Source organism: Eublepharis macularius, chromosome 17, assembly GCF_028583425.1.
Source record: "Eublepharis macularius isolate TG4126 chromosome 17, MPM_Emac_v1.0, whole genome shotgun sequence".
NCBI lineage: Eukaryota > Metazoa > Chordata > Lepidosauria > Squamata > Eublepharidae > Eublepharis > Eublepharis macularius.
This window is the reverse complement of record NC_072806.1, coordinates 20,272,778-20,299,954: the sequence shown is the minus strand read 5'-3', so window position 1 is coordinate 20,299,954 and position 27,177 is coordinate 20,272,778. Positions and strand designations below refer to the sequence as shown.

Below are 27,177 nucleotides of genomic sequence, written 5' to 3'. Positions count from 1 at the left end.
ATCATCTCCAGAGCATCTTCGCAGTAAAAGATTTTTAAGCAGGGGTATTGGCGGTGGGGAGGGCCTAATCCACCATTAACTGTCCAGGGGGGCTCCGCCTAGCACTACCCATACGCCTGGCGGAACAGCTCTGTCTTGCAGGCCCAGCGAAAAGATAACAAATCTTGCCGGGCCTTGGTCTCATTAGACAGAATGTTCCACCAGGCTGGGGCCAGGACCGAGAAGGCCCTGGCCCTGGTCAATGCCAGGCAGGCCTCCCTGGGGCCAGGGACCTTTAGCATGTATTTAGGATGAATTGCCCATGTACCACGCAGGTGCTCCAACCAGAGAATCCAGACAATCTCCCAAATAATCTTTTAACCCCCCCCCCCCCAAATCTGGAATCATTTATCGCTAAATTTTGAAACTTAGGGGGGGGAGGAATCAGATTAAAATCCACATTGTAAAAGAATGATATGGAATAGGACAAATGAATGCAGCTATAATGATAAGGCTACCATCTGCGCATGCTCCAATCCCACTTTAGTCAGCAGAAACATTCCAATAAACTTGCAGCGTAGCGTACAAATGACAAAATTGGAATTACAAAGTAACTTGCTGGAATTTACAAAATAGTTTGCATTTATTTAAAAAAAACAAAACCTTTCCAGCCACAGAGTGTAGCTTTGAAAGCAAACTTGATGGTTCCTGTTTGTTTTGTTTCTAAAAGAAATGAAATAACGAGTACCCAGGCGTTGAAAACCGACTTTATGCCTGAATGCCTAATTTAAGCGACAACCTCCTGTAAATGCAGATGCATTCATTTTTTATTCTAGGCCCGTCTTCTCGGCTGCTCTGCTCCATCTAGTCATTCTTGACCTCTTGGGAGGGGTGGAGGGGCCCTTTGCCTGTCCTGGAAAGATCCCGCAGGGTTGCCAGCAAACTGAACCGAGCTGAAATAGCGCAGGCACCTCCAAAGAGGCCACTCGACTCAGCATGGACACGACTCAGAAATAAAGCTTCTTATTGGCACGTGGAGGGTCACAGGTTCCCAACCCTGGCATTGCCAGGCAAAAGGATCTGGTGGCAGGTGATGTAAAAGGCGGCCTGAGACCTTGGAGAGGCCGTCAGAACAGGCACTGTCTTTAAGGCAGTGCACATTTCCCAGCTTCTAGTCCAACAGTTTACCGCTGCGCCACACAGGCTTTTTGGTTATTACAGCTCGTGCTCTTAAATACGAAAATGCCCGTATACGGACTCCCAATATTTGTTTAAATAGCCTGCTCCTGGACTATTTTAATGATTTTTTAAAAAATTATTATTGATTTTATGTTTTTGTGATTTTAATGTATTTTTTAATGTTTAGCTGCCCTGAGCCCATCTGTGGGGAGGGCAGGGTATAAATCGAATAAAATAAATAAATAATAAATAATAAACATGTGATCATCATAACAGTGCTTAGATTAGAGGTGCTTTATCAGATCTCAGAAGCTAAGCAGGGTCGGCCTTGCTTAATAATTGGATGGGAGGCCTCCAGGGTTGCAGAGGCAGGCAATGGCAAACCACCTCGGTTAGTATCTTGCCATGAAAACCCTACCAGGGGTCGCCGTAAGTCAACTATGACTTGAGGGCAGGATTTCGTTTTTCATAAATAATATGGGCAAAATGGAAGGTTGAAAGAAAGCTCCCCCTAAAGTAAAAGCACAAACGAGGTCCATAAAGGCAGCCCCCGTGTTTCAGAGTTATAGCTTCACGTGCAAACATTTTCATTTTTTTGGCTGCAGTAATTTTTGTTCTTAGTTTCTGTGCAATGAAGTGGAAAAATGCACTGCAATTCTAGGCACCTTTACTCTGGAAAAAGCACCATTGAATGGAATGTGCGCAATTCCCAACAAAGGAGCGCAGGATTCTGCAGGCAGTCCTAATGACTATTTCTCCTGCTTAGACATAGGATTGCCACCTCCAGGTTGGGAGATTCCTGGAGATTTTGGGATGGAGCCTGGAGAGGGCAAGATTTGGTGGTATAAAGCAATAAAGTCCACCCTCCAAAGCAGTAAATGTCTCCAGTGGACTGATCTTTGTGGCCTGGAGATCATTTGTAAATCCAGAAGTGCTCCAGGCCCCACCTGGAGGTTGGCAACCCGGACGTTTTGACAAAAATGCTCGTAACCCATTTAACCAAGGCTGCAGTTCTCTGCACTTTGGGGGAGAACAAGCCCCAGCCGTAAGTTCCTTCTGCCTAAACACGCACAAGGGTTGCCCTGCACATCATCCGAATATTAATTATAATTTTAAATATCGAGCTTAATTCCCCATCAGGAATATGGAAGCGTCCTATGCTTGCAACTCCCCCCTCCTTCCCAGTGCAGCTGTTTCCCTGGGCGCGCACCCCATCCTTCCAGGTGTTCCCTTCCAGCTGGGCGGCCGGCTCCAGATGTGCGCCTCTGGAGAGGGAGAACCCGCCCCCCCTCTGCCAATCAGACCGGCTGGGCCAATGGGGCGCCGCGACACATCGGCCAATCAAAGCGTCTTTGTGATTTCCATGGCAGCGCCTGTGCGGACAGAGCGGACTAGGAGCCTGGCGAAGCTGAGCCGGGGATGGGGATGTGGCCGGTCGGCAATGGGGCCCGCGTGGAGGCCCCCAGCAGGTGAGCAGGGCCCGCTTGCAGCCCACAGCCCCCTTCCCCGCATTGGGATAGATCCCAGCAGCCCGCAGCAGCCAGATCCTTCATCTTTCTTCTCTTCCCAAATCGTCAAATCAGGAGGGGGAAAAAAGGCAACCCAATTGCAGTGCAGTCCTGTGCAATATTTGGGATCTGGCCCCAGTGATCAGGGAGGGTGCCAGTTTGTTGCCAGTCTGCCCTGGATTGCAATGCACGTGTGCGTGGATGAGTCTGTAACGCGCGTGCTGCTTTCCATAAACCGTGAGTTCTGCAAAACAAAAAGGGGGAGAGTGTTGGAGCTCAGCTCCCCAGAGCTTGCAAAGAATTCTTCCCGTTCTAGGGGGAACATGTCAAAGCAGGAAATGGTGGATGATGAAAGGCTCGTAATTAATTCCTAACAGTTTTTCCCCCCAAATTAAGTAAGGCTGGGATCCTCCCCTCGGTGTTTTTCATTAGCTACAAGGAATTGTGTTTGCACGGTTTTTTCAAAAATGCATGTCCTTGCTAGCCATAGAAGGGATAGAGATGCTTGGGGTGACTTCAGTGGGTTTAGACTGGAGTAACTCTGCGTAGGATAAAGTCCAGGAGCACCTTTAAGACTAACCAACTTTATTGAGGCATAAGATTTCGAGAACCAGATGCATCTGACGAAGAGAGCTGTGGTTCTCGAAAGCTTATGCCTCAATAAAGTTGGTTAGTTTTAAAGGTGCTCCTGGATTTTTTACTATTTTGCAACTGCAGACTAACATGGCCAACTCCTCTGGTTCTGCATAGGATTGCAGTGTTAGTTGATCTTTGGTTGTTGTGCTGACTGACCAGTTTGGGAAATTTGGTATCTTTTCGTAATTGTGAGGCTTCTTATTTGTCTTAATGCTTAGGCTGTATTTGCTTTTTTAAAATATTGTTAACTGCATTGAATGCTTTGGTGGAGAGGTGATCTACAAATATTTTAAATAAATGTATATTTAAGAAAAATCCAAAAAGGATCTAAGGATAAAAAGCTTCCAGTGCTGTGCTGAGTGCTTTTTTCATTTTTTAAAAAAGGCCGCAAGAACTCTACTGACAAGGAACCTCTGTCAGAGAGCTTTGCCTTGTGAACAGTGGACTTTGTGTTGGGGTGGGAGGATTGTGTGCACAGGTTTTGTGTGTCTGTCTCTGTAGAACAGATTTATGCTCCCTTGCTGGGGTGTAGCAGTGAAAACATTGAAGACTTGAATTATTGTCTAGGTGTACATCCTTTTTTTCCTGATCACCCAGCAAAGGAGGAGAATGAATTTTTGGTCACAGCCAGGAGAAATCTGGTCCAGTGGCAATTTTAACCCTTCCCATCCCTAGTATCCTTTGCTGTCTGCTTGGTGCCCCCCTATGGACTGCACATACTTCAAAGATCATAAGCAAAGACTTACTGGATCAGTCCAAAGAACCATCCAGTCCAGAGTCCTACTTCACAGTGTGACCAGCTAGATTGCCCCAGCCTACAAGCCACACATGGAGGTCAGTGTCTCTTCCCTCCCCAAAACTGGCATTCAGAGGCACAACTGCCACTGCTCATGGAAGTTCCATTAATGGTTGTAGATTGACCTTTTCTCGTCCCTGGATCTGTTTACTCCCTTTTTAAAACCATTGAAACTTCTGGCTATCATCACATCTTGGGATGGTGAATTCAATGATAATCATGTGTTGTGTGGTGAAGAAACAATCCTAAATGCCTTCAGTTGCCCTTGGTGACCATCACTGATTAACCGCCTCGTGTTCTCTGCCAAGCTTCTGGCTATCAATACATCTTGGTGTAGGGAGTTCAATGATAATCATGTATTGAATGAAGAAACAATCCTAAATGCCTTCGGTTGCCCTCGGTGACCATTACTGATTAACCCCCTCATGTTCTCTGCCAAGCCAAGTAAATACTAGTCGCTGAGATTATCACATCCGTGTCAAATTGTAGCATGGTTTCTTTCCAGAAATTCTTCAGTGCCTCCTGAATATTTGAGGATCCCCTTGCTTCTGTAGTTTTCTCCCCTTGATGTCGCTGAGAACTTCTACCGTATAGTATAGTGGTTAGAGTGTTGGTCTCATACCAGAGAGACCTGGATTTAAATTCCTCTCACTCACCCATGAAGTTGACTGGATGATTTTGGAAGCCTCAGCTTCACCTCCCTGCCTCCCAGGGTTGTTGTGAAAATTAAGTGGAGGAGGGGAGAAGCATGTCGGCCGCTCTGAGTTCTTTGGAAGAAGGGCAGGGTAAAAATCTAATAGGCATATCCTGTATGCCAGTGTCCTTAATCCACCCTTAGATTGCTGGATACGTCCATGGAATCCTTTGCTGCAGTTTATCCATCTTCCTTGGTCTCGGCAACTGGGAGTCTGGGAGTTTTGCAGAGACTTAAAGGGAATGTAAAATTAAACCAGAATCCTGTAGCTCCTTCGTTCGTTTTTAAGGTGCACCTGGATTCCTCTTTGTTTTTCCTACCACAGACCACCACGGCTACCCCTGTGGAATGAAAAGAAATGTACGTATTGGACTTATCTATTTGAACCTGGATAAACTGTCATGGCGTCTCCTAAAGAATTGTGGGAACTGTAGTTTGAGATGGCAGCTGAGGATTCCTCCCCCCCCCCCGCCCAAACAGTGGTGAACTACAATTCCCCGGAGAGGGCGGGAGGGGAAGAGGATGTCTGTTAAAACCCGTTTAAGCTTGTTATGGAAGGATGCCCAGAACAATTTGCGGCCTGTGGGAATCCTCAGGCAGTGCTTGATGAATCTCTCCCATTTAAAAAAAAATTGGCCCATGGTCTAAATTGTTTATTCAAATATAGGGTGGAAGGTGATGAAATGAACTTTTTTTTTTTGATGGTAGGAGTTAATTCTCAACATGTATTGTATGATGAGCAATGGATGGCTTTCGGTTCTGGTTCTGAATAGAGAAGTTCTTCTTAATCCATTGAAACTGTTCTCTGAGAGCTGTTGCTTGCTGCAGAATGAATTGAAACCCTCTAGTCTGTTATAATGAAATTCACCTGGATGGTAAAATAATACCATGTTTGAGAACTGGGCAGGTTGCAGTTGTGGGGGAAGACACATAACTTTCAGAAGGTTTCAGCAACACAGCGCAGTCCCGCACAGAGTTACTCTAGTCTAAACCTATTTATTTGTCTAGTTAAAACATTTGTATGCCATCTTTCTATCCAAACGGCTTCCCTAAGGTGGCGAACATTAAAACATGTAAAACACCATTGTGAACCATTTAAATGGAGAATGTTTAAAATAGTATAAAATAATTCAAACAAAAAACACACGTGACGTCAAGAACGAGGAAGCCCAACCATGCCTTGCTTTAGGTGTCCTCGCCAAATGAGACTAGACGAGTGGCGACGACCTGAAAAGGGCTTTCTCAGTCCTGGCGCTGAAACTTTGGAACTCTTCTAGGGAGATTCGGCTGCCTCCCTCTGTCCTCGTCTTTTGCCAATGGGTGAAATTTTTTTTGTCTCAATTGGCATACTCTAGTAAACTCTTATTGGCTTTGCTTGTTTGTTGTTTATTGTTATTATGGTCCTTAGACCATAAACACATATTTGAAACATTACATATTTTAGATTAAAAGTTTTAAAACAGTTTAAAATCAGATTTGCATGTAGATATCATAAGATTTTCTTATCCTAAATATCGCCATACAAAATCTGGCTACTTGATACGTGATCTTTGCATCTTTATCAGATAAAAGAAACTCCAGTTTAGCTTTTTTGGAGAGGTCCAGATTTCCCTGTAACAGTGGAATATCTTATTGGCCTACCTCTCTGGTTGTTTGTGTGAGCTTGTTTATGCCTGTACATTCTATTGCATTTATGTAAGCATTGATATATAAACGCAGTTGTTGTTGTTGTTGTTGTTGTTGTTATTAAAATGTGATTTTTATGTTTTATTTAACTGTCCTTCGCTGCCTTGGGGACCCTAGATGGAAAGGTGGCATATACATGTTTTTAAACAAATAAAAAAATGTTAATTATAAAAACAACAATTAAATCAACCGGTAGAAAAAATATTTTTTAAAAGGGCAAGATTCAACTGCTGTTGAACCCAGAGGGTTATTAATGGGCTGGGATATATTTTGGGGTTCTGCTCCCCCACTTGATGCCAGTCTATGCCAGAAATGAACTGTTGCCCAATTTTGTTGCACAGTTCTATACAACCCAAATCTTTTTGCCTTAATAACCGTCTAGCTATATTTTTACACTGTGAAGATACTTACTCTGCTGCTGTAGGGGGAAAAAATGGAAATCCAGGAGCCATACAGTGAAATGGTTTCTATTTTTTAAAATTAGTTTCTTGGCTAGGAATTTGTCTTTCCAGTGGGGGCGTGTACTTGAGGTTCTTCCTCCTGAGTTTGGTACAACTTTGTTGACACAGTTATTGAGTGGAATAGAGATTGTCAAGGGATGCTGGATAGAAAAATACTGGGTTAAAAAACCTGGGCTAGCTCCAGAATATTCAAGTTTCTCCTGTGGCAAAAAGAGTTTTATAACACAGAAATAAATAGTAAAATGTGGTCTTAACTTTGTAGCTTCCAGCAAAACAGCTGTGTGTTTCTTAGCTGTTGCTCAGGGCGTAGGTAAGGGTGCGTAGTCTCAGCAACAGGAATTAAAATGCCTTGAGGGTACTCCACGTTCTGCTGAAAGGAAAATTGGGTGTGTGTAAAAGGTATGCCAATCAAGACAAATCTGCATATTTTCAGCTCTGTACAACTAAGTTTGTTTCACTTAGTTGTAGAGAGAGGTGAGGTAACTAGCACATGGATGCCCTGCCAGTACAAATCTTTATTGCAGTTTCTGAGCTGTTATAGGGCTTGTTTTCATGGGCACCAGAACTAGAAACTTGTTTTAACATGAGGTAAATCTCAGTTCTAGAAAGGCAATGAATGGTTTAGTTTACAATAAAGAATTCCAGCGTGATTGTAGTTCTGTTATATTTTATAAACAGCCTATTGGTAACAAAAATTACCCTAGTCGTATATAATCTAGTGTCTTCATGATATGCCTAAGGTTTTGCTATTTTTCCCTGTTGCCTGAAAGAAGAACTAAAAAGCTTGCCCGTCAGCTTAACTGGATATTCATTTAAAATGTTTATGTGCTGTGCCTCCACAATATTTTCCTAAATAAAATACAGCGAGAGAATGTAAACACCAAAAACAAATAGCAGGCGGCAATAAAAAATTGTACTAAATATTAACTGCTGCATTGAACAACATCAAAAATAATTAAAATAGCAGGTGAAAATATGCCAAAAAGCAGTGGAATAGTAACCCCTAGAGACCCATAACAATGTTTAAACAAAACAGCCTGCAATCTGATAGTTCCCCATCAAACAAACAAGCCCAGCCTTTGTCCTGGAAGGGCATTAATTTTGATGCCCAGGGAAAGTGTTCCATAGATGGAGCACCAAAATAGAGGCGATCTCTCATTCCCATCTCAGCTCTGAAGAGGGGGTGCACAAAATAGGGCCTGAGTCCTGACTAGTGATTATTACTGGCATCAGATACGTAGTTGCATCAGTTTCACTTCATGGAGTTGGGCCCTCCCTGAGTGGACAGCTTCTCAAATAACCCTTGGCCTGTCCCTTATCCCAGAGGGAAAGCCATTTCATGCTTGTCAACAAAACTCCCCAAGAACCTTGTGCTTTAAAGACTAGTAAACTTACAGTGCCATGCTAAGTCAGGTCTACTCAGAATCCTAATTGGGTCTGTTCAATGGGACTTACTTCCAGGAAGGTGTTCTTAGGATGCCAAAATTGTCATTTAAAAAAAAAATCTCTGTGTTAGTTATATTTTGGTCCACTGGTGGCCTAAAAATTAAAGGGGAAGGGAGGGAGCTGAACATTTATAGGTTAGAAACATTACCGTGCTTAGTGCCCTTGAAAGGTTCGCCCTAGGTGACCAAGCAAAATTATCTTTCTGAGTAAGCCTTGGTCTTTAAGATTCAGGGAGATAAAAATGTCTCTCTTTTGCGACAGCTTGACTGTGTTTTCTCCTTCGTTCTTGTTCTGTTGCTTGTCCTCTTGCTCTGGTGCTCTGAGGAAGATTGCTTCTGACCATCCAACTGATAGCTTTTAATTGACTTCTACTCTGTCATGTGTCTAATACGGGGGTCCCAGACTTGGTTGGGACTGTGGGTACTTGTGGAATTTTGAAAACCTTGAGTGGGTGCCACCACCAAATGGCAGCTTTGTGGGCTGAATTCAATCAACAGATACTAGGAGGTTCTAAGCTAAGTGCCCAGTGATGGAAATAGCATTTCTGTATGGATACTCCCAGCAGAAAGAACTCGTGGAAGCACCTGCTGTTCCAAAAAGATGGAGGAAAGCCAGGATTAGCTCATTGCTTTGGGAAAGAAGGAAGTGTGCACCAGACAGCACATGTGGCGGGTACTACGTTGGGGACCACTGGTCCAGTCTATACAGCCATCACAGTGAGTGGCTATCACTGGATCTTCTGACAGCAAATAGCATGAGTTTAATTATGCACCTCTTTTCCTGAAAGTTTAGAATCTACCAAACTATTGTTCCAATTTTGTTGCTTTGGCTTAGCCTCAGATATTTAAAAATAAAACTGTGCAACTGCAGATATAAACGGCTTTTGTCACAGAGAGACTGTGTGTTAAAAAAAAATCATAGATGCCTCTCTAATGAATGAACAGCATTGCAGAGGCACAGTGCACAACAGGGTAAGAAACTGGCAACAGAGAAAATCTATTAAAGCAATTTCTGGGCGATTTGGAAACCAGTTAATGCATTTTGTGCATTGGGGCAAATTAGAGAACAAATCCAGCTGCACCGCTCGAGCAACAGAATAGTTAATGACACATACAAAATCAGAGTTGGCAGAGAATATGTTTTTAATTTCTCCCCACACCATTGCAAATGGAATAAATTATATTGGGAAGGGGCTGAGCCCCCCCCCCCCCGTATCTCTGCACCCCAGACAAGCACCTGGGGAGTACTACAGCTAAGGAGATCCCTATAATGGCTATAATCGTGCCTGCACAACAGATTTTATTGCTATGACATCATGTAAAGGATAAAATACGGATTAGCATTTATACAGAACTTGCAGTGTTTCAAGTGCCTTGCGTGCGTTACCTTGTGATCCTTACACCAGCTCTGCAGGGGAGGCCAGTATAATTAACTCTCATATTACCCCTGGGCTAGAAGTCAGGAGCAAGTGGCGTGCCTTGTGAGGTCATGCCAGAGGTGAGATTTGAACCAGCGACCTCCCAGATAGCGAAGTGGGAGTTGCGGCAACTAGACCCAGCCTTTAAATGGCAGCACAGACACAGAATGCCGGATGTACAGATCTGTCTAGCAGGAGATACTCTTTCAGATTTATAGGCGGTAGCAGTTACTACCCAGAGAGAAGCTGGAAGTACGGGAAAGGGGCGGCATCCCTGTGTGGAGACCATAATGTTCATGGGACTTTTCTGAGCTCCTGGAACCCAAGGGAACAGGGCTTACAATCCCACTCCTCCCAGATCACGAGTTCTGCTCTTCGCTCTTCTGTTCAGAAGATTAAAAAATAGAGGCTGTGGGTCTGTTAATGAGTGCTAGCTGAGTGGAACCTCCATGTATGGAGGCAACATACCTTCGCCTACCCAGGGACAAACATCAGGGCAAGTAAAAGGCTTGGTTATTTTTTCCCTTCCACCTGAGGAAGTGTTTTGGGAAGATCAAATGCTTGCACTGTGCTTAAAATCCAATAGCGACCGCATTGCTTTTGTGGGCTGCCTGTGGACATCCATAGGGATCCAGCTGTCTGATGCTGGAAGTGCAAATCAGGACTAGGCGGGCCTTTTGACCCAGCATTGTAACGTTTATGTTTGCTTTAAAATTCAGTTGAGATTCTTTCTCTAAACAGTATAAACAATTACAGCTCTGGGTTGAGACATCCATTCCCCTGAGGACAGATTGGCGGTGTTTTCCCTGTTGGAGTGTGTGTGTGTGAGAGAGAGAGAGATTTCATTTCATTGTTGACCTCCATTTTTGGAAATTGGTCTTTTGGCCTGATGCCTGCCAATTGACTCCACTTCGTGCAAAGTGTGTGGTCAGGCGGCGTGAGCACTGCGCTAACAGAATAGCAAAGATAATGAACTGTGAGTGGGGAGCCCTGCATTTTATAGCGAACAATGGCCAGTCTTGCCTTGAGCAGCGTCATTCTGCTGCAGTGTGCGTGTCTTTAGGAGTGTTATCTTGCGATTGTACCCTTGCTTTGCTGGATGATGGAGGCCTGAGAAACGATGATTCACTCTTAGGGAACAGCTCTCAAGTCACCTGTGTTGCTAAACAACCCCTGCCCACAAGCTTTGTGTCACACTCTATCCAGGCACGCACACCTTCTGATGCCCGATAGGAAAGGAAATGGAATTTGACCTACACCCATCAATACATTTCCAAGTATATCTGGCATCAGAGAAGCTGCAGTGAAGCTACTGTGTTAAAGTTGGGTCTCATCCCGACTTTTTAGGTAAGTTCATCTGAGGGCTGTCGGGACAGTTGTGAAGCAGCCCAGGAAATTAGATAATTCATTGTATTTTGATAGTGTAGGTAGATTCAGCCTTTACATTTTTAATTTGTGGTTGTTGCCAGTAAGTCGGAGACCTGGCTAGGGGTGCCGTGTCCTCTGGCAATACTCCAGATAAAGAACACTGCATTGGCATGCTCTATTTTGTCTTGGTTCTAGCCCTAAACCACAACAGAATATAATGTTTTAGCTGAAAATGAAGGGTTGGTTATTGGAATTTTGCTTTACTTTTTTTACTCTACTGATATGCATTGTCTTGCAGTTGTAGGTTTTGTTCTCACTTTGGTCTTTTGGTTAACATCATTTTGGGTTGTCGCTATCATTTTGAAAACGTCCATTTAGAGATGGCAGAATGTTTTGTAACTTGTTGCGGAGGGCTGTTTCTTTTCCCAGTCCTTACTCTTACGGCATTGCTCTGCTTGGCAGGCAGAACTGTTAGCGTGTCAGATTCTGTACCGATTCTTTGTTTGATCTCTCATGGATCGTGTGTGAAGAGGCTGGGATAACTGGGTGTTTTGAGATCTGTTAGGACCTTTAAACAGAAGAACTCGTGAGAGATCCGGAGCACCCACACGATGCCAGACAACTGCCTCAAGGAAAGCTGACTAACTGGGCACAGAGGTGGAAGCTCTAGCTTCTTGGATGTAGATTTGACAACCATTGTGTAAAATAAGCAAAAGAAATTGAATTAAAATAAGGAGGAAAGCTTTCTGATTGCTGAATTCTTAATACCTTTAGCACAGTATAAGAAGACATGCCTGGGTAAGACATCTGCTCCAGCTTCTAGTTTCTAGAAGCTGCCTACCAAGTGCATCCCAGGAAGCCCATAAGCAGGGCAGGAAGGCAACAGCCCACCCTTGCTGTTTGCCTCTAGCAGCTGGTGTCCAGAGGTGCACTGCCTCTGAATAAGGAGGCTCCATTTAGCTAACATGGCATCCTGATTGCCTGCCGCCTCCTTCCTATGCCCCCCATGACAAATGAGCATCTAAATGTGAGTCTGGATTTGGGTGGTGAGTCTCTTAATGGGTCATTATCTTTGCCTGGTTCAAATCAAAGCCATGTGATTAGTACAGCCACAGCTCATGTTGTCAGTGGTTTCCGAATGCTCGAACTTGGGGTAGTGGTTATGGTATGTCATGGATCTGGGAGGCCTGGTTCAATTCCCACTCTGCAATGAAGCTCTCTTGGTGACCTTGGGCCAGTCATGCAGATTTGAGCTAGCCTACCTCACAGGGTCATTGTGAAGATAACAAGGAAGAGGGGTGAATGATGTATACCACGCTGAACTCTTTAGAGGAAAGACAGAATAAGTACTAAATAAGTACATAAATTGTAATAATATGGTATTGATCAGCTTGTGGTGGAGACTGCCCTCAAGTCATAACTGACTTACGGTGACCCCTGGTGGAGTTTTCAAGTCAAGAGACTTACAGAGGTGGTTTGCGTTGCCTGCCTCTGCAACCCTGGTCTTCATTAGAGGTCTCCCATCCAATTAACTAACCAAGGCCAACCCTGCTTAGCTTCTGAGATCTGATGAGATCTGGTTCACCTGGGATATCCAGGTCAGGGTATTGACCAGCCTAAGAATCCTGTCATTTCAATGCCTGGCTGTTTTGTTACTTCGGGGCAGATAAGCTAATTTGTAATAGCTCAGATGTGACTTAATTTTCTTCCCTCTCCTCCAACAGGTCTGGATCTTCCTGGACCAGGAGATTTATGGCATGAAGCACCCAAGCCGATACGGACAGGGTGATTTGTTTTTTGGCTTGTGAGACAGTAACTTAACCAAAAAATGATTGGAAAACTCAAGCAAAATTTGTTGCTGGCATGTTTGGTCATCAGCTCAGTGACTGTCTTCTATTTGGGGCAACATGCGATGGAATGCCATCATCGTATCGAGGAACGAAGCCAGCCGGCTCAGCTGGAGCATTTGAGGGCCACGTCCCAATCTGGCCTTACTTCGAAAGAAAACGCTACCTTTGCTTATCACAAAGACATGCCTTTAATATTTATTGGTGGGGTGCCCCGAAGCGGCACCACCTTGATGCGGGCGATGCTGGACGCCCATCCGGACATCCGCTGTGGAGAAGAAACCAGGGTGATCCCTCGGATCCTGGCAGTCAAACAGATGTGGGCTCGGTCGAGCAAGGAGAAGATCCGGCTTGATGAAGCAGGTGTCACGGATGAGGTTTTAGACTCGGCCATGCAGGCCTTCTTGCTGGAAATTATTGTAAAGCACGGGGAGCCGGCTCCTTACCTGTGTAACAAAGATCCTTTTGCTCTCAAGTCCTTAACTTATCTCGCTCGAATTTTCCCCAATGCCAAATTCATTTTGATGATACGAGACGGCCGAGCTTCCGTCCACTCCATGATCTCTAGGAAGGTCACCATTGCTGGGTTTGACCTCAACAGTTACAGAGACTGCTTGACTAAGTGGAATCGGGCTATCGAGACCATGTACAACCAGTGTGTGGAGGCTGGATTGGACCGCTGCATGATGGTTTATTATGAACAGCTTGTCTTGCACCCAGAGCGGTGGATGAGAACTCTGTTGAAGTTCCTCCACATCCCATGGAATTCAGCTGTTTTGCATCATGAAGAGATGATCGGGAAAGCTGGTGGTGTGTCTCTTTCCAAGTGAGTAGACGTCTTGTGTGTGTGTGTGTGTCGTCTGCACCGAAAGGGAATTCGTAAGCTGTCCTCATGATAGTCAGTATGGTGCAATGGATTGACATCCCCAATTAGTCAGCTAGAGGAACTCCCAAACAGCAAGCAATTAAGAAATTTAAGCCTCCTCTAATGAATCCAAATTAATTGAGGAGGCTGCCTTCTGCATCTCTGTATGCACACAGCTCTGGCCTTTTCGTTCTTTCTAGTAGCCTCCATTACAGTTGGCTAATTCTACTGCATCTCCATATTGGTAGGGGTTAGGTTGCTCAGTCATGTCCAATGCTGAGGTAATGGAATTACCTGTCCTAAATTGTGGCCTGTTGTGTCTCTCCATGAGTTGGTGTTAGGTGAATCATGCAGAAACTCAAAAGATGGACTGTTTTGTGGGCTGTTCTTCCTCTTTTGGTGTAGGAGTGAAGAGTACCTTCAGTTTTAATCCAGAAAAAAGTGTGTGTGTGTGTAGTTTCAGAAATGCTGCTTTAGTGTTTAAAAATTGTATGTTATCACAAATTTTGGAATACGATTTATCATAATCACTTATAAAAGCCCCCCATTCTCATATCATGTTGCTTCGGCTAATTAATTTTTGATTAAAACTTGCATTGATAGATCTATTAGAGAGAGAGAGAGAGAGAGATCCAAATAACTGCTAGCTTTTGCTAGGTTAGAGACCAATCTGAATAGCTGCTGGCTGTGTGATGGAGAGATCTGTTCCTTTTTAAAAAGGTGGCGTATCTGTTGCTCTTTTGCCCCACCACATCATACGACTGGAGATTTTTTCCTTCCGCATCAAGCATGGTCTAATCTAACAGACGGTGCAATCTTAAATAGAGTTAAACTCTTCTTAGGATTGCATTATGAGTCTGCCCCTTCTGTTCCCTTTTTCTCTTCTTCCTGCTGTTTTTTTTTGGGGGGGGGTGGACACTTAATATCCAACCCGGAGAAGAGTTCAGTTAAACTCCAAAGCTGCTTTTTTTTGTTCCTACTTGGTAACTTGGTTCCAATCGTGGCGATTCTGGTTCAGTCACGGCTCTGCTCCAGACTTGCCTGTCTCCTGAAAGGGTTGATAGCCTTTCGCTGACTTCAGCGGTTCTGTATGCCAGCTGTGCTACGTGAGGCAATGGGACAAGATCCAAGCAGGAAGACGGGGCCTGCTCCTTTTCCTCCTCCTCATTCCATTGGGTTGATTGCTCGCTCTCTTACGACCCTGTTAAAAGCAAAACTTTTTAAAAACTCAGGATGCTTACAAGGAAATCTGCCAGTGTTTGGGTTTGAGAAATGGAGCCGATCTCAATGGCCTTGGCGAATGCATATCCTCGGTTATCGTTCTGTTGCATAACAACACTGTGGTCTGTGAAGTACTTTGGGTCAAGAGCTTTCTCTTTCTTCTTCCCTTCTCTATCTCCTTGCAACGGTTTGGTTATAACCTAACCTGACAGCATCCAAAGGGAGGTTGTTAGCAAGGCTTGGCAAGGGGTGCAGAGAAGCACGAGACTGTCTGTGGCTCAAAGTCACTGCCAGCGTGGCTGTCGGGAGGGAAGCGTTGGAGCATGGGGCCAAGCCATAACTAGAGTTTGAGGCACTGTAGTGTTTGCCCCCTCCTTAACTGGAAACAGCTGTCTGCCTGCCGCAGCCCACAAAAAATGTCGTTCCCCCAGTGAGGCTTTGGCCCAGGTTTCTTACTGTCAGCAGAGCCCACGGTTTTGAACAATATAGGGAAGAATGTTCCATGTGGGTTTTCTCTGCAGCTTTTTTTTCATGAAAAAGACCCCCTTTTTGCAGCAGAGAGGCAGAGAAGGCTTTTGAGAAGCTGAGCTTCTGCAATCTGGCTTGCCCTTTCTGCAGGAGATTCAAGGTGGAGTATGTGTGTACGGGATGTTAATCCACATTTCCTCTTGCAACAACCCTGCAAAGTAGGCCAGGCTTGACTGTGACTACATAGCTTGACTATGTGATGCAAGGAATTATGTAAACAACTCCTGGGATTTGTTTTTCTTGAGCAATCAGATTTATCACTAATTGGCCTACCAGGAGGTACGCATTTATTTATTTACAAATTTATATATCCTGCCTTTCTGCCGAATAAGAACTGCCAAGGTGGCTAACAGTTTGAACAAAAAAACACATTATAAAAACCAACATTAAAATAGAACAGCAGTCGAAATGTTAAGTGTGGTCTGCATGTTTTATTTCATTTATTTTTAGCTCTGCAGTATTTTGATAAACCCTACAGTATTTAGCTCAGCCATTATTTTGATGAACCCTACAGAATCAGATATGTTTCTTGTTTAAGCAGCACTCACTGGTTCCATACAGATAAATTCACTTGGGCGGGGGGGGGGGGAGTCCTTTACAAAGATTTTTTTCTATTATGGTTTGTATTCAGCTTTTTATTGTTTTCTTAACAGGTCAGTAATAGTACTATAGCTTTCCGCAGCAGCATAGCAGCTGTGAAGAATGGTTGTTAAAAAAATAAAAAGTCAGTTCAAATGGGCTTAGAACGCTCCCCTGGTGGGAAGAAGGGCTCCTTCCTCCCCCCTCCCTCTTCAATCCATTTTCCTACTCCGAAACAAGCCTGGGGGGTTATTTCCCTATTTTTCCTACTCCATGTATAGTATTCTTTCTCTCCCCGTGGCCATATTCCAAGTCCAACTGGGCTATCTTTTATTTTTAAAAAGACATTCCCCACAGCTGTTGTGTTGTGCAGGGAACCTAAGCTGTGTCCAAGGTACCCAACTCTTTAAAAATACGCACATCTAGTTCCCCAGTAACCCACTTAGATCTAGAAGTGAGCACACAGAAGAATTTTGAAGAAGGATAGCAGTAAAAATAGAAGGAATGAGACTCGGTGAAATCCTAGGCAGAGTTTCTCCAGATTTCAGTGGGCTTAGACTGGAGTAACTCTGCTTAGGATTTCATTGAGTGTGATGTAATTTTCTGCTGTTTCATTTTCATGTAGTCCCAGAAAAGTTCCCCATCTGCTCTTGAATGTCTTCTCAATTTCTTGATGACCAAATATCTCTTTCTTTTGCAGCAAGATCAAGGTGGTCTTCCATCTCTGTCTCTATACTAGGTAATAGGGTTTCAGCAGCAACTGCCGTTTTCTGTTAAGATTTTAATTCAGTTTTCTGTTTCTTTTTTTCCAGAGTTGAAAGATCCACAGACCAAGTCATCAAGCCGGTCAACGTGGAAGCCTTGTCGAAGTGGGTGGGGAAGATCCCATCTGATGTTCTTCAGGACATGCCTGTCATTGCACCAATGCTAGGAAAACTCGGCTACGATCCCTATGCCAACCCACCCAATTATGGGAAACCAGATCAGAAAGTTCTTGAAAACACCAGAAGGGTAAAAAAAAAAGAGAGCTCCTTAGTATAATAATAATAATATTAATAACCAGCGGTCATTTCGTAGAAAAAGAGCAGCAGGAACTCATTAGCATAAATCATTAGCATATGCCACACCTCTTGATCGGACCGAAATGGATGGGATTCGGCTGCTGCCAGACAGGGGAGTGTTCCCCCACCCGGCAGTGGCCTGATCAGGGCCGTTTTGGCCCCAAACCAGGCCGAAACGGGCCCCAAATGGTTCAAAATGGCCATTTTGGACACATTTTGGCCAGGACTGGACCCAAAATGGCCCAGATCGGGGTGGTGCCGGGCAGGGGAGGGATCCCCTGCCAGGCACTGACCCAATCCTGGTGGTTTTGGCCCTGACCCCAGCCGAAACGGGCCCCAAATTGCCAAAACAGCACAGACCAAGCCAAGGGTGGGGGAGGGTTCCCCCATCCGGCACCGACCCAGCCGTTCTGGCTCCGATCCCAGCGGAAATGGGCCCCAAATGGCCGTTTTGGACCCGTTTGGGCCTGTATCAGGGCCAAAACGGCCAGGACTGGGTCAGTACTGGTCGTTTCGGCCCACCCATTTGGCCCGCCCAGTACCGACTCGATCCGGGCTGTTTCAGCCCTGATCCGGGCTGTTTCAGCCCCAATCGAGGCCTAAATGGCCCAAAATGTCCAAAAGTCAGGTGGGCCACCTGACCGTTGGAACTGCCAGAACGGTGTTCTGGCGCGTTCCCCCTGGAAATCAGACGTTAATAACATTCAATTTATATACCGCCCCTCAGGATGACTTAACACCCACTCAGAGTGGTTTACAAAGTATGTCATTACGCCAAAGTATGTCGTTATTATCGACAACAATCACCCTATGAGGTGGGTGGGGCTGAGAGAACTCCTAGAAGCTGTGACTGACCCAAGGTCACCCAGCTGGCTTCAAGTGGAGGGGTGGGGAAATCAAACCCGGTTCTCCAGATTAGAGTCCCACCACTCTTAACCACTACACCAAACTGACTCTTGTTTGGACATTTAGATTAGTTTGGACATTTAGATGCTTTATTTATTTCAAGCTGTCTGGTGTATGTGGCACTCTCCAGAGCACCATAACCAAGATAGATCTCTGTTCTAGGGGCATACAGCCTGACTGTTGCCAGTGGGAAACACAAAACAGCAGGTGTGAGCTAAGAATTTGAAAAAGGGTTAAGATGATTGCAGAGCACCTCATTTGCCAGGAATGGTGCGGGGAGTGATTTCTCTTACAGAAACGTCCCAACAGGATCCCAGATACAATGGAATCTATGTGCCAGATCCCAGATAATACAAGCTGGCCTTGTTCCAGAGTGGATGAGAATCTTGCACTGTCTTCCCATAATTAAGTTACGCTGAGTCTGTGATCAGGCTTAAACTGTAAGAAGATATTCGCTGGATCAGACCAAAGTTTCCCCTAGTTCTTTATGGGAATCCTAGCAAGCTTTACGCATTCAACTTAAAAGGGGCCAGCAGACCACTTTAAGAGCCTTCCCCTCTGAGATGAGCACTGTCTGTTCAGAAAGACCCATTTCGCTCCACAGAACCATCAACTGTGGGGAGATGCCTCTGTCCCCCTTGCTGGAAAGTGGCTCTCGTCCAGATTCCAATTGCCTAAGACTGCAGGCATGACGAGAAGATCACTATATTGGTCTGAATCTGTTTTTCCACTGCCTTGGAGATCATTAGATTGAAAGTGTATATACCTCTTTGAAAAAACACCACTTGTGCACCCTTGTTTTACAACACACTGGGAATTATAGGTTGATAGGTTTAAATATTTATACCCTGCTTTTCCTAATGGAAAGCCAAAACAGCTTTACAACATCTCTCTCTCTCCTTTCCTCACAACAGCCCTGCAAGGTAGGATAGGGAGAGCTAGTGGGTTGGTCAGTCGGCAAGCCTCCATGGCAGAATGTGGGTCTGACTGCAGTTCTCTCAGATGCTAGTCTGACACTCCAACCACGCCATGCTGGCTGTCTTGGTATAGACTAGATTATTCATAAAAATGAACACACAATGTTGGCAGATTTCTAGCCAAGACATGTCCTATGATGCAGGCAGCTGTTTCTGAAAAGTTGCTGCCTGCAGATGCAAAGGTGATACCTCTGGAGATCTTCGGAAGAGCCTCAGCTCCAGTTTGGTGGAGGAAAGCCAGAATTGACTCTTCACTTTGGGGAAGACATACTTTGGGGGGGAAATGAAGTGGGTGCCATGGAGCCCGTAGGTGCCACATTGGAGATCATTGCCCTACACAGGCTGGGTAGAATATAGATAAAAACATCACGCTTCAGCTTCAGTAGAAACAGGCTCTTGATGCGGCGCTCACATTGTACAACTTCTGTCCTCATTGAAGTGTTCTGTCGTCCTCATTGTTTAAATTCAGTTGGAGAGCAAAGACGTAAAAATAAATTCTGAAAGTTTTTTTCCAGTTTTGAATGATTGTGACAGGGTTTTATGTTCCCATACCCCCCAAGATGGTCCTTGTCTTGGTGGCGAAGCCTCCCAAAGTGGTCTCAGGGACCAGCTTGATGTGTGACCATTTTGCTGTTGATACTTCTTTTCTCTCCCCCTACCCTAAATCTGTTCAAAATTTGTAAGTTACCTTGAGTGTTTTATATTGAAAAGCATCTGAAAAATAGAGGGAATAAATATGTCAACCTCACTTCTGTCTACAGTCTTGCTTTTCTTCCTCTCTCCCACCTTCAGGTTTATAAAGGAGAATTCCAACTTCCTGACTTCCTTAAAGAAATGCCACAGGTAAGAGTGGAATGCTTATACTCTGGCTGTGTTACAGTCATTTTGGTAATTGCCAGTCACTTCTGTGATGCAACTGACACATTCCTAGGGAGGATGCTAATGTTGTCAGGTGCACCTAAATTCCTGCCAATCCAGGTATGTGATCTGGATTTGAAGCTCCCAACAGTTTTTGAAACTTGATTCTCAGAGGCATCAAAGCCTAATTTGGATGATGGTGTGCAGAGAGGGAGGGGTTAAGCCCAGGGCTTTTTTTCTGAGAAAAGAGGTGGTGGAACTCAGTGGGTTGGCAGAAAGTAGTGCCCCTGATACCACATACACGTGCGCAAAGTGTGTGCACACTCCCAGGATTGTACAGTGATGTCACTTTGGGTCAGCTGGAACAAGGGGGGAGTTTTTTAAAGTTTAAATTGCCCTTGGCGAAAATGGTTACATGGCTTGTGGCCCCACCCCCTGATCTCCACATAGAGGGGAGTTTAGATTGCCCTCTGTGCCAGTGGCGTGGAGGGCAATCTAAACTCCCCTCTGTCTGGAGATCAGGGGGCGGGGCCACCAGCCATGTGACCATTTTCAAGAGGTGCCGGAACTCCGTTCCACCGCGTTCCAGCTGAAAAAAAGCCCTGGTTAAGCCTCCCTTTCCCAGCACCATTTTCCATGGGGCAAATAGCAGCTCCATGGACTTGGTTGAGGTTGGAAAAATAGCATTGTGGGGAGGCTGAAAACCCTCTTCCTGCCTCAGCCTTGAACTAAATTAGTCCCTGATGCACCTGAGAATCAGTTTTCAAAAATTGCTCTGTAACATCAACATGGTGGGGCCAAAGATTTGTTAAAGAAGGACACTTCCAGTGTTGGGGGAAATCCATGTTGTAAGCGCTCCCACTTTATGGCTCCACAGATGTTTGTGTGAGAAGAGACTTATTGTGGGGGAGAGCATCTCCCATGCCACTGCAAACATGGAAGTATTTGACCTTGAAGGATATTACTTCAAGAAAAAAAAAACTCCACATGATCCCATTGAAGAGTTGCTTTTGTGCACACTGAGAAATGGTTTTTTTTGTTGCAGCCCAAGAGGAGAGTAGAAAGGAGGTCCCGTGTCAAGATAAAATGGAGGAGCTCCTCAAGTAGAGTAGCTTGTCTGGTGTCTGTCACACTTTTCCCACACAAACCCCTTTTGGCTGCAGGCACCTGAGCTCCTTCTTACAACCTCTTTTGTGTGTGTGTCCGTCCATGCACTCTCTTAACATGTGGAGGGTCAGCGTCTTTTCCTGTTCTTTTTCTTTTAAAAATGCTTTGGGAAGCCTGGGTTTGTGGCTTGGCTGGTTGCGCTGAGCTAACCTGAGCCTGCAACAGTCCTGTATCTGTTCAGCTTGGTGCACTGCTGCCCGTGTCGTATTGCTTGGCTCCAAAGTTTGTGCACACACAGTTCATGCGGATCAAGACGTGCTTTCGACGCCTTGTGTTTCCGGGAGAGTTGTCAGCCAGTTGAATTGGATGTAGTTGATTGGCTGTCTGGTTGATAAAAATGCAAAGTGAGATGGATTTTTAAAATCTGATCCAGTGTGAAAATTCTTACCATTTTTTAAAAAACAGATGGGGCAATGGGCTTCTCCCTTGCCATTTTTTGAGGTCCTCTATCCCCCAGAAGCCTCATTTCATGGTGATCAGAGGGAGGGTGGAGGCAGGAATGTTCTATTCAGCTGATGGAAATTTAGTTTGGATCCAACCCATCAGATAGCCAATTTCTCTGAAGAGAGGGGGACAGAACCTCCATGGTCAGAGGCAGTGTACTTATGATGACGAGAGGAAAATAGAGGAAAGTCATGTAAACTTTACACCTTGCTTGATGGCTACCCAGAGCTATCTGGCTGACCTTAGATAGAAACAGAATAGTGGTTTAGGTAGACCACAGATGAGACTCAGCAAGACAATTCTTAATTCTAGTAAATGAGCTTGCATTATTATCAAAACCTCAACATCGTTTTAGAGATGTTCAAGGGAGTTTGAGAAAACTTGCAGTTAAGCAATCCAAGTTTGGGAAGCCAAGGCCGTTTTCTTTTTAAAAACATTCACCCTTATAGGAGCTGTACCTGAACCATTCTCTCTAGCTAAATTGGGGGGCGGGGGGGGGGGCGGGAATGAATTCTTTATTGAAATTAATTAAAACTCATACCCACTGATCAATCAGTGAAAATTTTGTTTGGTAGATTTATTGATCAAACCTTACAGCCCCAATTTATGTCACCTGCCCTGATTCAAGAACTTGGATATTTTAAAAAGATGGCCTTTGGGGGCAAATATTGGGAGAAAGGATGGACATGGGTAGGTGTGTGCAAAGATAGAGGCCGGGGAGTAATGGTCTTGGGGGTGGTGACAAGTGCTGCCCACCAACCAGCAGAAGTTCTACGTAGCACTTGGTTGGGGTCTGTTGCTTTTCCAGGTGCTGCCCACGCATTTATCTACAGCTAAGAGTACTAGAAACCCTCTTTTGATTGAAAATGTGAGAACTGAAATGTGAGGGCTGAAATGTTGAATTTTAGCTCAGTGTGTCTCATACTAAGCCTCTGTTCGCAACTTCCCCTTCTGTTTCGAAATGGAAAGGAACTTATTTTATGGACAGTGAGTTTTATGTTTTGAAAAAAGCATTTTTTTTGTTCCCTATTGTAGAGTGATGCTGTGAAATAGAAGAGATGGTGAGAATTTACATACACATATGGTAAGAACATGAAACGTCCCATCTTTCATCGTGTGTGCTTTGTTACTATGCTATATTAATGGTAGCTTCGAGGGGTGTGCACTTGCTTGTACTCCTTTCGATTGAACATTTCTTCTGAACATTTCTGCAAACTATTATCTGGCTGAATCCGCAAAAGATAATCCTTCTCTCTTGCCAGTAGGAATGTGGTCAAAAGGTACCTTTTGTTTTGGCCAGAGTCCAGTTGGACTTTGTTCAACCTCATGAGCACCAGACCAAGATATATTTTAATCTGCAAATTACTGAAATTGCGACATTTCAGCAAAGTGCTGAAATTGCTTTGACACCATCAAATTTCACGACTGAAATAAACTGGAATTGTGCGATCTGCTTGGAAGTTCAAGCATGATGCAATGAATGAGAGTTGCCTCAGGACACCCTCACTCCTGCGCATAAATGCAAAAGCAGACACAATGGTAGTAGTGTCAACAAGGATTAGGAATTTGAAAGCTGGGATTCTCTGGGGTAGGTGGTGCCAGTCCGGTGTTTCTCTTGGGACAAGCACCTTTGGGAGGGCTGCCACAGCTCTGTGGTAGAGCATCAGTACATAGAAGATTTCAGGTTAGATTGCTGGCACCTCCTCTTGAATGGAGCTTGCGCAGGGCTGTTGGGGAGGCTCTCTCAGTTGCTTGGAAGAAAGGCTTCAAATAAATTTTTCTGCTTGGAATCTTGGTAAGTGGTCAGATGAGATGATACCAGATCAATGTACCGAATTAATGGATTAACTTGGTCTGAGGTGCCTGTACCAAGAGGCAAGGTGGATGTGGGGTTCTTTTAAAGGAAAAAAAATGGGAAACAAACAGATGAGACCCATGAGGCAAACTCCTTGTGTGCGCACAGCTCATGTGGATGAAGACATGCTTTCAGTGCCTTGTGTTTCCAGGACAGTTGCCAACCTGTTGAATTGGATGTAGTTGATCAGATGTTTGGTTGATCAAAATGCAATATGAGATGGATTTTTAAAAAATCTGATCCAGTTCTGTCTCAGGCATCAGATCACATGCAGGACGAGTCAGCCCCCGACCCCCATTTTCATAAATCACGATTCCTAAGTTACCACCACATCAGTAGCACAAAAATGTGTAAGCGCTGATTGCTCTGTTTCTCTTTCTGTTTAGCTCTTTTACCTTCTGGCTACTCTTGAATGGTACTTACCTTTTTCTCCCTTCTTTGTTTGGTTAGGATTCTTGGCTGCTTTATTGAAGCAAAGAGCTGTAGTGAGATCTGTGAAGAACATGGTGGGCTTCTTGCATCACCCGGAATACTTTCCTGTTCCATACTGTGGTCTTCTTTAAAAAAAAAAAACTTTTTGTTGAGCACTTGTAAATCCCTGCTGCTCAGTCCTTGCACCACTTCCTCCAGAGAAGCCACATTGATCCCTGGAGATATTTTGACTGATTGCTTCCAGGACCCAGGAAGGAACAACGATCCAGTAACAAATTCCTCCTGAACAAACCCCATCGAAGCAAGCAAGGGAACCTGATGTGGCACAGCTCCTATGCTTCTCGCCCAGGAGATGTTGCTGGAGGATTATGCTCAAAGTACATTTCTTCATAACCTGAAGTTGGAAATCCAGCACAGTTTTCCCCCTCAAACTCACCACTGTTTTTTTTTTTAAACAACAGAACAGATAATATTCTGGCTGTGCTAGGGATAACTGTTCTGCCCCTCTTTCCTGTTGTTAAATTTTCAACACTGATTTGAGATTTCAAATGTACAAATTTTCACAAAGGTTTATCTGCTCCTGCTGCAAGATATTTGACCCTTACCCACAGATCCGAACATGTAGTTACATTGCTTGCGTGTGAGGTTATCTGGGTGCACCCTTGCCAAGCCCATGCTTAGCAGTTATCACCAGATGAAGGAAGAAGGGAAGCCTGGTCTGTTTTTTAATGGATGTTTTGCTTCTCCTTGGCTTCTTTATGGCAGCGTTGTTTTGAGAAGCATTCGTCCTCTATTCATCCTACTATTGTGCTTTCCACCACTTTGATTTGGTATGATCTTTTGGGAGAGAGAGCTTGTGGAAAGGAAGATGAAAGCTTGTCCAGGTTACGGGTACCATTTTCCTCATCTTGGTCTCTGTCATCGCTATTTCCCTGCCACACTAGAGGGCCTTTTTTAAAAAAAATTGAAAATTAATTAGATTACTACAGCACTGTAACCATCTATTACATCAATGTACTAGTTTCAATCTTCCTCTTTTGTTAAAAAAAGCAAGTCCCTAGCCCCTTTCATTCCGGAGGCATAAGGGGAAAGGTACAAGTGAAACATTTTACGTTATATCTCCGCAATTGAATGTGCTAGGGACTTAAAAAAAGAAGAAGTTGGGAACTAGTACACTGCTATAACATTCTAATGATCTATTGCAACAATCCAGCTATTTCCAATTTTTTTAAAAGGCCAAAAAAGCCCTCTGCTGCCAGAGAGGAAAATAGCAGCCGTAGAAGGCTTAGGCAAGGAAAGTGTGGGGAAAACCTCCATGTGGATGCTCCATTGCCACTGCCAGTGCAGCAGCATCAAGAGCTGTGCAGAGAATCCTCGCCAGGTGGAAGCAGCCGTGGATTCCACCAGTAGTAGATATTAGCAGCAGTGATTGTGCATTGGACAAGTGAGGGGATGCAGGTATGGACTGGATCCAGCAAAGACCTGTAGTGGTATAGCACTGAGTGCTTGGGTCTTGCATTTTGCAGCATCTTTTCTCATTCATGGCTCATTCAGCAGATTAACATGTTTATTGTTTTTCCTAACTGGAGTGATTTTTTGAAAATGTTACGGAGCAGGATATTTGTGCCTGTTCTCCTCCCCCGCCTTTTATTGATGTGTGAAAATGTCCTGGCTCTTAATTATTTAAAGATAAAAGAGGAATGATTTTTGAGATGATGAGAAATGACTTGTTATGTTTACAATCTGACAACCTTTTGTATTTTATTTTTCAAAATAAAGGCTTTAAATGTGAATGCTTTTTAGTTTGAATGACGGGCCCAGTGAAGGAAAGGAGTCGGGAATGTGGCGCGGCTAGGATTGTTTGATGAAAACTTCAAAATGTTACCTGAAATAGAGGGTGATGATCAATATGGGAAGGGGAAGTGTAGCTGGTTTCAGATTTTGGGGTGACTCCCACAGTGCTAGCTTCTGGGACATGGCAGATGCCCTACCCTGCTGAGATCCTCTGTGACATATCCCTGTACTTGAATCTCTCTGGATTATTGGGCTTTTAGATCTTCCTCTGGCTATAGGGATGTATTGTCATAGTTATGCTGAGCTTAGAAAAACTGCACCTATATTCCCTCTTTTGCACATCTATTAAGAGTTCCAGAAATTCTAATATTGAAAGTTCATGATACAGGGCACTGTTGTCAAGCACTGCTTGTCTACTTTGGAATTATTTGTTGCTTCCTCTTTAGTATGCCAATGTTTAGATTAAATCCCTGCTCAGCCATGAGGCTTTTGTGCCAGGTAGGTATGATTCCAGTAGCACCTTAAAGACCAACAAAGTCAAAGCTCCCTTCCTCTGATACTTGACAAAGGGAGCTTTGACTCTCAAAAGCTTATACCCTGGAAATCTTGTTGGTCTTTAAGGTGCTCCTGGACTCAAATCTTGCCTTTCTACTACAGACCAACATGGCTACCCTCTTGTAACTATTGTGTACCTGGAACCATCTTCTGGCCCAATCCTCACAAGGTGGCTGTAGAATGGAATGGCATGTAGGCTCCGTTTTAGCTGTGTGACAGGCAGGGTACATACGACCAGTTAAGAGAAATGCAACTTCTGTTTCTTTTCACTCCACCATTGTTTTGTGGGTTTTTTCCCAGTCCGGTTACATACCCACACAGAAATTGTGAAGAAAGTGTGGAGAAATTATCTCCAAATTAAGTGTGCAGCCTCTACACTCCAGACAGGAAGGTGTGATTTAGAATATCTCATTTCTGATTATTTGACATACCATTTTGTGCAACGTATAACTAAGTTAACACACTTCAACAAGATGGGCATTTGTTTCAATGATTTTGAAAGGGGGACTCAATTCATGGTGGAAGAAAGCTCCAGCATTGGCTATTCGCTATGATAAATAAATGGAGCCTCTAGGTTCAGGGACAGTATACCTCTAAATACCACTTGCTGGAGGCTAAGAAGAAAAAAAAACCCTTGTGCCCTGGCTTGCAGGCTTCCCAAAGGCATCTGGATGGCTACTGTGGTAAGCAGATGAATTGATCTTTTGATCTGGTCCAGCAGGAATCTTCTGTTCTTCAAATATTCCATGTGTTCAACTGCTAAAGTCTAAAAAGGGAACAGAATGCCAAAGAGTGCACTGGGAAAACAAAGCACAGGGCTACCTCTAGTGTCAGGATGAAGTACTGTTTTGTAAATGTTTAGATTGCATTAATTTTATTTAAAATCTGCATATGTTTTCTGGTCACTTCTCGGCATAA

The 27,177-nt window shown here is 44.3% G+C and overlaps 1 protein-coding gene across 2 annotated transcripts; it reads left to right on the top strand.

Annotated features, from left to right (window-relative positions):
* Positions 1–2,543: 2,543 nt before the first annotated feature.
* TPST1 (tyrosylprotein sulfotransferase 1) lies at positions 2,544–25,703 on the top strand. Of its 2 annotated transcripts, XM_055002059.1 has the most exons (7): positions 2,544–2,627; positions 12,895–13,843; positions 17,023–17,221; positions 19,947–19,997; positions 21,058–21,115; positions 22,659–22,707; positions 23,929–25,703. In XM_055002059.1, the coding sequence occupies exons 2-6, from the start codon at positions 12,999–13,001 to the stop codon at positions 22,661–22,663; spliced, it is 1,158 nt and encodes a 385-aa protein (XP_054858034.1). In that variant the 5' UTR covers positions 2,544–2,627; positions 12,895–12,998; the 3' UTR covers positions 22,664–22,707; positions 23,929–25,703. The 2 variants fall into 2 exon arrangements, with proteins under 2 accessions (XP_054858034.1, XP_054858035.1); XM_055002060.1 differs by lacking the exon at positions 21,058–21,115.
* The last annotated feature ends 1,474 nt before the right edge of the window (positions 25,704–27,177 follow it).

What these genes read in the sequence shown, in the direction of transcription:
- TPST1 (XM_055002059.1), top strand. Translation starts at nt 12,999, where the DNA reads ATGATTGGAAAACTCAAGCAAAATTTGTTGCTGGCATGTTTGGTCATC. An exon ending in GGTGGTGTGTCTCTTTCCAA is followed by an intron (nt 13,844 to 17,022) that starts GTGAGTAGACGT and finishes CTTTTTTTCCAG; the next exon opens with AGTTGAAAGATCCACAGACC. An exon ending in TCCTTAAAGAAATGCCACAG is followed by an intron (nt 19,998 to 21,057) that starts GTAAGAGTGGAA and finishes TTTTTGTTGCAG; the next exon opens with CCCAAGAGGAGAGTAGAAAG.